This window comes from Gracilinanus agilis, chromosome 5 (genome assembly GCF_016433145.1).
Source record: "Gracilinanus agilis isolate LMUSP501 chromosome 5, AgileGrace, whole genome shotgun sequence".
Taxonomy (NCBI): domain Eukaryota; kingdom Metazoa; phylum Chordata; class Mammalia; order Didelphimorphia; family Didelphidae; genus Gracilinanus; species Gracilinanus agilis.
The window spans coordinates 113,314,722-113,324,269 of NC_058134.1; the positions used below are offsets into that span (position 1 = coordinate 113,314,722).

General features: G+C 37.0%; 1 protein-coding gene across 1 annotated transcript in view; it reads left to right on the top strand.

Moving 5' to 3' along the window:
- DGKI (diacylglycerol kinase iota) overlaps positions 1-9,226 on the top strand; it is a 611,386-nt gene extending 602,160 nt beyond the window's left edge. The window contains 6 exon segments of the mRNA XM_044677460.1: positions 360-385; positions 1,492-1,507; positions 1,667-1,680; positions 2,060-2,096; positions 4,551-4,650; positions 9,110-9,226. Of these exon segments, the coding sequence (XP_044533395.1) occupies positions 360-385; positions 1,492-1,507; positions 1,667-1,680; positions 2,060-2,096; positions 4,551-4,650; positions 9,110-9,226 (310 nt within the window).
- Positions 9,227-9,548: the final 322 nt, after the last annotated feature.

Below are 9,548 nucleotides of genomic sequence, written 5' to 3' on the forward strand. Positions count from 1 at the left end.
AAAAAAAAAAAAGAATGGATGAGGATACTAGGTGTCTTTGTGAATAGAGATGTAGAGTATGGAAGACCTACATTCAAATCCATCCTGTAATACTTACTAGCTGTGTGACCCTAGGCAGTTAACTTAATAATAATAATAATAATAATAACAATAACAATAACAATAGTAATAGTTCACATATATGTAGTGCTTTAAGGTTTGCAGAATAATTTACAAATATCTCATTTGATACTCACAACAACCCTGAGATGTAGGTAAGACTTATTATTATCCCCATTTTCCAAATGAAGAAATTGAGGCTGAAGGAGATTGACTGACTTGTAAAATAAGCTGGAGAATGAAATGGCAAACCACTTCAGTTTCTTTGCCAAGAAAACTGCAAATGGTATCACAGAATCAGACTTGACTGCACAACAACAAAAAACTTGAATCCTAAAGTCTTTCAAAGATTTTTCCCCTTTATGTTATTATGCTCATGTGTTTTGTTGTCCTGCTCATTTTAGTATGTACCAAGTTATGCAAGACTTCCCAATTTTCTCAGAATCTCTGGTATTTATCTTTTCTTATAGTGCAATAATATTCCATTATCGTAATATACCAAATGGATTTGGTTGTTCCCTGGTTGATCAGCACCTGTTCTTTTCTAGTTCTTTCCTCTAATCCAAAAGTACTGCTCTAAATATTTTTGTATGCTTGGCCTTTTGCCCTGCCTGTGAGATATATACTTCATAGTATTATAATTCGACCAAATATATATTCATTCTACTCAGTCAAAATTTTCTTTTTTCAAATTTACTACATTCTAGGAATTGTTCTAAGGTCTGGGGATACAAAAAAGGCAAAAAATAGTCCCTGGCCACAAAGAGCTTACATAATAATGGAGGAGACAACATGTAAATAATTATGTATATAACATAAATTATGGATAAAACATAACTTGAGGGGAAAGCTGTAGTAGCTGGAAACTCAAAAAAAATCTTCCTGAAGAAGATGGGAGGAAATCAGGGAACACTGTCATATGTCTAAATTATTCTCTGGCGAGGTTAGACCAATTCACAACTGTATTCACAGTGTATGCTTGACCTCCTACAACTTCTCCCACAATTGACATTTTCCTTTTTTGCCATCTTTGTCAATCTATGACTTTGTGATGGAAGCTCATAGATGTTTAACTTTTATCTTTGCTAATTTGAAAGTTTTTTCATATGGTTGTTGATAACTTTCATTTCTGAATTGCTTGTTCATATCCTTTCAGAATTATCTGTTGGGGAATGCTTATCAATTTTTTCTCTCTGCAAAGCAAATTCATTTCCTTTTGTTCCAGTGTTCATAGAAATGGAACAGAAATGATCACTGGGAGGAAGCCCTCTTTAGAAAAGAGAGGGCTGACATTGTCCTTTCTATGATAAAATATCGCACATTCATGGAAGACAAGTATTGGAAGGAATTCCCTTTGCTATTAATCCTAGCAATTTCTCACAGTCTCCAGAGGAGAATTCCTCCCACAGTGTTTTCTGGGTCTCTCTGCACCTTAGTTTATTCATCTGTAAATGAGAGATTTGGGCTAAATGATCTCTGAGGTCTACTATGTCCAATAGTCCATAATGCTGTATTATATTTTTCTAGCCAAGTTAGCTAAGGATGTGTTCAAAGCTTGCTGTACAAGCCTACTAGGTCACAGTGATTCCCTCCCTTCTTTGGATTTCTTTTACACTTATAGTCTAGTGATTTAGCACTGAATTCTTCAATTAATTCATATATATTGTTTTTGTATCTCTCATAAGGACCTTAGCTGCAAGATACCATACTTTATATTTCTTTCTATAATCCACAGAATCTATACCAAAGCTTGGAATCTAGCAGGAATTCAGTAAATTCTTGTTGGGGTTAAAGGGCAGGTTTTGACTATTCAGACTTTCTAACCTCCCCTTTCTAACATGCTTTGATTTCCATTTCATTTCCCAAGGAATTATATAGTGGACTTTTCTATAATGTTTCCTGGATCTTCCCGATTTTTTTCTTACCTCCTCTTTACATAACTGTTTTGTTTCTTGCACAGGTCCTTCTGAGTTGCTGGATATGACAGACAGTGAAACGTGAGTACTCATCCAGTATTCGATGGTTTGTGAGTTTCTCTCTGGAATATGGTTGGGAGAATGGAGAGAAGCACAGTCTGTAGGTACTTAGATACCATCTAAGTGAATACTTAGATACCATCTAAAAGTCTACTACCAGTCTTTTTTAAGTTCCATATACAAATTCTACATTACGTTGTGAGGAGACAGGGTGGAAGATTTTAGGGTATAGAGTCCAAATCTAGATACCTGGATTTAAATCCCACTCTGATACTTATTAGTAATGTGACCACAGGCAAGCCGTCTACTAAGTTTTGAGTGGGTTGGGATATGTATTGGTGGATAGAATTCCCATAAAATCACACAAAAAATTGGGGGCAGCTGGATGGCTCAGTGGATTGAGAGCCAGGCCTAGAGACAGGAGGTCCTAGGTTCAAATCCAGCCTCAGACACTTCCCAGCTGTGTGACCCTGGGCAAGTCACTTAACCCCCATTGCCTAGCCCTAAAACAAATAAAAAAATTAATACAGAAGGATATATATATATATATATATATATATATATATATATATATATATAAAAGATATTAAGGTTTAAAAAAAAGAATTCCCATAAAATCACACTTCCAAGTCCTGTTTATGTATACTTGTTCATTTTTCATCTATGATAAGTACAAGTTTCCCTGTACATAAACACAATAATATAGTAATATACACAAATGTTAGTACAGGATAGAGAAGAGTTCATTAGACCAGACATCCCATGTCATGACTGGCTCAAATATTAATCTTCTTTGCACCATGATTCATCACATGGTATCTAGGACTTTCCATTTCAACTAGTTAAACATTACAGACCTGACAGAAACAGAAACTTCTTTCTGGTGGTCTCAATAGCTGAAATTGGGGACAGAGTAGATGTCAACAATGAGAAATTATGCAGAGGCATGTAAAATAATGATGACCTAAGCTAAGCATTTTTTCAAGGATAAAAATAAGATAAAAGGGATTCAAAGGAATATTTTGATCTCAGCAATCTCTGGGCCCCATAATTTGGATTTTCTATTATAAACCTCATCTGTCTGTCAGCACAAAGCACAAGCATCCCAATAATTGAATCAACGAATAACAGAATTTTTAAAGCAGGAAAGAATCTCAGAGTTATGTTTCAACACCTATATTTTAATAGAATAATAATGCAGTATAGTAAGATATAGTATTGGTTTTGACTTTGGAATCAAGAGTACATGGGTTTGAATCCTGTACTTACTAATTGTGTAATTCTGGAAAAGCCATTCAACCCCTGGGAGCCAAAGTTGATTCATCTGTAAAATGTGGGTATTAATAGTTCATTCTCCAAGAATTTGAGCTGGAAGGCACTTAATCCAAATAGTCTAAATTTCTTATTTTATAGATTGAAAAATAGCCCAGAGAAGAAAAGGTAAATATCCAGAATCAAATAAGTACTAAAAGTCAAAGATGGAATTTGAACTCTGGCCCTTTGAGTCTTGAACCAAAGTTGTTTCCCGTGTACTAAGCCAGAGATGCTTCACATTTAGAGTACACTTTGTAACTTTTGAAATGCTTTCACATGCATTTTATCATTGAAGCCTCAGAACAATTCTGCTGTTTACTTCATGGGAAGCCATTGGCAAGTCATTTCTCCCCTTCAAACTTCTGTTCCCTCATCTGTAAAATGAAGTCAAATTAAATGTCTCTTTTTTCAAATTTTTTTAAAGTCTTACCTTCCATCTTAGAATCAGTATTGTATATTGGTTCTAAGGCAGAAGAGTGATAAGGTCTAGGCAATGGGGGTTAAGTGACTTGCCCAGGGTCACATAGATAGGAATTATCTGAGGCTAGATTGGAACCTAGGACCTCTCATCTCTAAATCTAGCTCTCAATCCACTGAGCCACCCAGCTGCCCCCAAATTAAATGTCTCTTGTGGCCCTTTCAGCTTGAAAGTTGTGATCTGTGATCCTTGTTTTATAGATGAAAGTGCAGAAATCCAGAGAAATCAAGTGATTTATCCAAGGCAGCCAAGCTAAAAAGATCCAGACTTACCAGACCCAGAGCCCTTCAATCTAATATCTTTACACCCAGTTCCAGTGGCTTTTCTACAACACACTCCTTTCCTAGAGAGCCTGGAGACTTGTTATTAAAAACGGAATAATAACAATAATAATGTTTATAGAGTAAATCTCTAAATTTTCAACCAGGGGGCCCAGTTGACTTCTGTCATTATGAAAAAAAAATGAAAAAAGAAGAGAGAACCTAATGTCTGATACTGTGGGCGTTTGAGCTAGTCATTAAAGAGAATCTATGGCTCAACTGAATAAAATGATTTTCAACCTTCTCCCAGTATCATTTACAGTGAAGGGGCTAGTTGAGTACATACTATGTAGAGAAAGGTGTGGTTTTCCCCTCCATGGTTAAAGTTCCTCACTGCTAGTTTCTTCTTTGGTCTTGATTTAGGGGAGAGACAGCATTGCATAAGGCTGCTTGCCAGCGGAACCGGGCTGTCTGCCAACTCCTGGTGGATGCAGGGGCATCTCTGAGAAAGACGGATTCCAAGGTAACCTGATGAGTGAGTGGAAACATTTTCCTAGCTAGGCATGGCCATTGGCACCAAAACCTTCACTTGTGCACACAGCTAGGGCATCTCTTCTATGCTCATGGCAGTGCCTGGGGCTTTGGGAAAAAAAGGAGGAAAAAATAAAGTACTTTATTTAGAGAAACTGCATTTTAAATCTATAACCACAAAGAAAGGATGTGTATTTGCATAGGTACATTTATAAATCTCCATGTGTGTCCAGCCTTAGTTTGGCTGGTCTATCACCTTGGCTAAGCCCTGACAGTCAGGCTGTGGAGGGAGGAGATATCCAATGTACAAATATGGAAATCAGGGTCATTCTAACGGGGTGATGGCATGGGTATGGAGTACTATTATCCTTCAGGGTTGTTGAAGGGAGCATGGGAAGGAAGGCAGAGGTATGCGATTCATCATTCAAGCAAATATTCACGTGCCACAGTGTTCATGGAACCATACTATGTGGCAAGAAGTTATAATAAGTAACAAAGAATTCAAGTCCATTCAACATGGTTTTATTAAGTGGCTGTTATTTGCAAGACACTGCTACATGCCGAAAAGATAATAGTCTTTACATTCGAGGACTTTTTATTCTGCTGGATTAGGAAATGGGAATAGAAAATAGACATAGAAAAATAAATACAATGTAATTCTTGGGTGGGAACTTGGTGTAGAAGAGTACTAATATTTGGGGGTGATCAAAATCACAGACCAAGTGACCCAAGCAAGGAACATCAATATTAAATAATAATTCCTTACATGTATTAGTAGCTATTTCTTCCAAAAGGCTTATCGATCTATTATTCCTTTTGATTTCTACATTAATTCTTTGAGCTAAGTAGTACATAGTTTGTCATCTCTCTTTTACAGATGAGAAAAATGAGATAGAATTTTCAAAGTTACACATATAACAGTGGTAGAGGTAGGACTAAAGGCTAACTAATTTAGACACTCCCAATTAGCTTTCTAGATCTAGCAAAGTTGGTGTAGGGCAGAGGTCAGCAACCTTTTTGGCCGTGAGAGCCATAAATGCCACATTTTTTACAAAATGTAATTTCGTGAGAGCCGTACAGTGCTCACAGTGCGCTCCTGTAACAGCGCCTGAAAAAAAATTGACTTTATGGCTCCTGCAGAAAGAGCCATATCTGGCCCTCAAAAGAGCCAGATATGGCTGGAGAGCCATACGTTGCCGACCCCTGGTGTAGGGGAAAAAACAAAGGATCTGAGGTCAGAGGACCTGAGTCCAAAGACTACTTCAGCTGATTAATACTATGTGATCTCTTTGGGCTTCAGAAAGTCATCTATAAAATAAGTTTGCTGCATAGATAACTCTTCTAGCTCTAAACCTGTGATCCTATTAAGCTTTTGAGGAAACAAGTTGAATTTTTTGTTTACGTGGTGGTAGTGATTGTGAGGAACCTCTGCAATATTGGGATATTGATTGGTGAAAAGGAAAAGCAGAGCAGAGAAAGGAAAACACTGAGATGGGGTTCAAAAGATTACAGACAGAAAAGATTTCTACATATCCACAGTGAAGAAATTCTATACTTTGACAAATGAAATGTATTGTATTAGGGACCTATTAAGGGGAACAGAGAGCACCATAGTTCCAAAGATTTAGGCGAAAAAGGGGAAAATTTTCTCCTTTTTAGTTGAAGTATAGATAATAGTATATCCCTAGTGAAAATATACAAGAAGTCCCCTGATTCAGGGTTATTCTAGACCCATCAGTAGTTCAAAAATCAGTAGCTCAAGCAGAGCACTAATCATGTAAGGCAGGTCCATAGCTGGGGGAGGATATCAACCTTTAAAGAGATATTAACCATTGCCTACCCCAAAACTACTTCTATACTACTACTACTACTACTACTACTACTACTACTACTACAAATCATACCTAAGATAATGTAGTCCCATTAAAAAAAGGTTTGTTCAGTTGTTTTCAATTGTGTCTAACTCTTTATGACCCCATTTTCTTGGCAAAAGTACTGGAGTGGTTTGCCATTTCCTTCTCTAGTCCATTTTACAGTTGAAGAAACTGAGGCAAATATGGTTAAGCAACTTGCCTAGGATCACACAGCCATTAAATCTTTGAAATCTGAAGACAGATTTGAACTCAAGAAGATGAGTTTTCCTGACTCCAGACTGAGCACCTTATTTACTATTCCACCTACCTACCCTAAAAAAGGGGATTAAGATGTAAATGTATTGTCCTTTTCTCTAAATGTGTGCTTTGTATGTGCTGCTATTTTACTGAAAGGACAACAGGCAAAGAAATGTGAATATGACCTTCATGACATCTTTGGAGTAGAGAGTTACAAAGGGCAGGGATGAAGAGACAATGAAGGACATCATATTGCAGACATGAGATGAAAATATTGGTTGAGCTAGTTAAGGCTGAGCTGTCATCAGAAAAGAAGAAACCAAGTAGAACTGACTCAGGAATTCTATGCCCAGAGAAGATAGACAGAGATTCAAGAAGAAATACTTGAAGGATGGGAGCTGAAATTAGAGAGAGGGGAAAACACTAAGATGGGGTTCAGGTGATTACAGGGAAAGAAGCTTTAGCAAATGGGAATCATCATGAAAACAGTAAGTAAGCAGATTTCGGTCTGAAAGCTGTTAGTTTATGGAAAGGAGAGAGAAATCCAGCAAAACTGAAATGAATATAGGTAATAAGTCTGTGTCTTTGCTTTCTTGACATAGATGCAATTCATACCTTGTGATTTCTGTATACTCACAGCAAAGGAATTCTGTACTCGGACAAATGAAGTATGTTGTATTGAGGACATATTAAGGAGAACGAAGAGACACTAAAAAAGTGTCATATTCCCAAGGATATATGCAAAAAGGAAAACAAAATCTCCTTTTTATGTTGAAGTATAGACAGAGTATACTCCTAGTGATAATATTCAAGGAGTCCTCTGATTCAGAGTTATCTTGGACCCATTTTGTCAGCACAGCTTTAAGATTCTCATTATCCCAAATAAAAGTATGAGGTGAGGCATGCCTGCAAGAACTAAATTTTGTCGAAGGGGAAAAGATAAGAATTTGAATGGAATACCACATGAGGAAAGTCCATTTCTGAAGTAAGTATACTTGGGCATAAAGCAAAATTAAGGACCTGTCTGAAGTGGTTTTCATTGCTGCTCTCAATGGGTCTTCCTTATCCTCTTCCATTTTGGTAACAATTTCATGGAATGAAAAATGGCTTGAGAGGCAAAGGATCTAGATTCAGATCCCTGCTTTGTCCCTCATCATTTGTATAACTGTAGACAATTCACTTAATCTTCTTGGGTTTTACTTTTTTCCATTTTTAAGTTGAGAGGGTTGGACTAGTTGGCCACTAAGATCCCTTCCAGATTTAGATCTATTCTTTTATTCTTTCTCCTTCTTTCTCTCTTCTACAACTGACATGATTAGATGGCCAGTGTTATTTGAGTCAGGTGGTGTCCTCTGGGTTTTAATTCTTGTGTTCTGAATCTTTTCTTTTCCATATATGAAGTCATTAAGCCAAGTAGCATTTATTAATCTCCTACTCTGAGCCAAACAGTCTGTTTCCTCAGAGCTCTGCTAGGTCACTGATCCACCAATTTCAGATAAGTCATTAATGATAGATAATGAGATAATACCTACCATCTAACATTTCTATCCAGAGATCATCTATTATTATGTTTTTCTTTTGATTAAGGTGAAATAAGTAAAAAAGAAAGAATAAGTAGACTTAGCCAGCTACCTCCTCTTCCTGTAGATTCAAGCAGGCTAATTTAAAAAAAACAAACAAACCATGGAAGACCTACATGAAATTATAAAGAGCAAAATAAACAGAACCAAGAGAACATTATATTCAGCAAGAGAAATATTGTTTGGAGAATAACTTGTATATGCCCACCTTCAGAGAAAGAACTAATAAATAGAAATGAGGAAGACATCTTCTTATATATACATATATCTTTTTGTCAAATGATGCCTTCTCGAGTGTGGGGAAGGGAGGGAAGGAAGGAGATATCAGGGAACTTTAATGTAACAAAAAACATAAATTTAAAACAATAAACAAACAAAAACTTCCCGGGCAACCCCTGCATTATACTGGGACTATGCTTTCTTTGTTTTGAAGTTATCAAATCATAACAGGGCAATTCTTTTTGGTTGAGGCAACAAATTATTAGCCATGGTCTTATCTTGGAATTGATTTTTAAAGAAATCTCTTTCAGGAACCTAGAGTATCTGAGGAATATTCTAGAGAACTTTAAAATCAGCAGAGAAAACTTCTGTTTTCTGGGCTTCTGTGATAACATCCCTCTTAGTTTGTACTTATTCTCTCAGATAGATGCTAACATTCATTTTGTAAGCAACCACTATGTGTGAAGGTCTGTCAGTGTGTGGGCATCTGATATTCTACCTTTTGTTCTTATGTCTTTTTCATTCCATCTAAAACCTACAGGGCAAGACCCCTCAAGACAGAGCCCAGCAGGCTGGGGACCCAGATCTGGCTTCCTACCTAGAGAGTCGTCAGAGTTACAAGATCCTTACCCATGAAGACCTAGAGACTGCAGTTTGACTCAGGTAGAAGGAAAAAGAGAACTCTGGTGAGAATATCGACAATGCCCGTTGGCAATCCGGCAGCTCCTGTGGAAGAAACTGATGGAATCAATGTGTCTATCTTTATCATACAAGATATCTATCTGAGGACATGCCACCAGTTTCTAAGGGCTACTGAGATGTACCACGGAATACAATAGCCCCCAGGGAATGAGGCAGGATCCATGGAGGTTTGTGGAAGACATGGTCCACAAAATTTGATCCTTATTGCTTCCAGCAAGTAGCATGAACTTCTGTGTTCACCTGTATAATTTATTTTAAAGTCAGAAAGGATGTTCCTA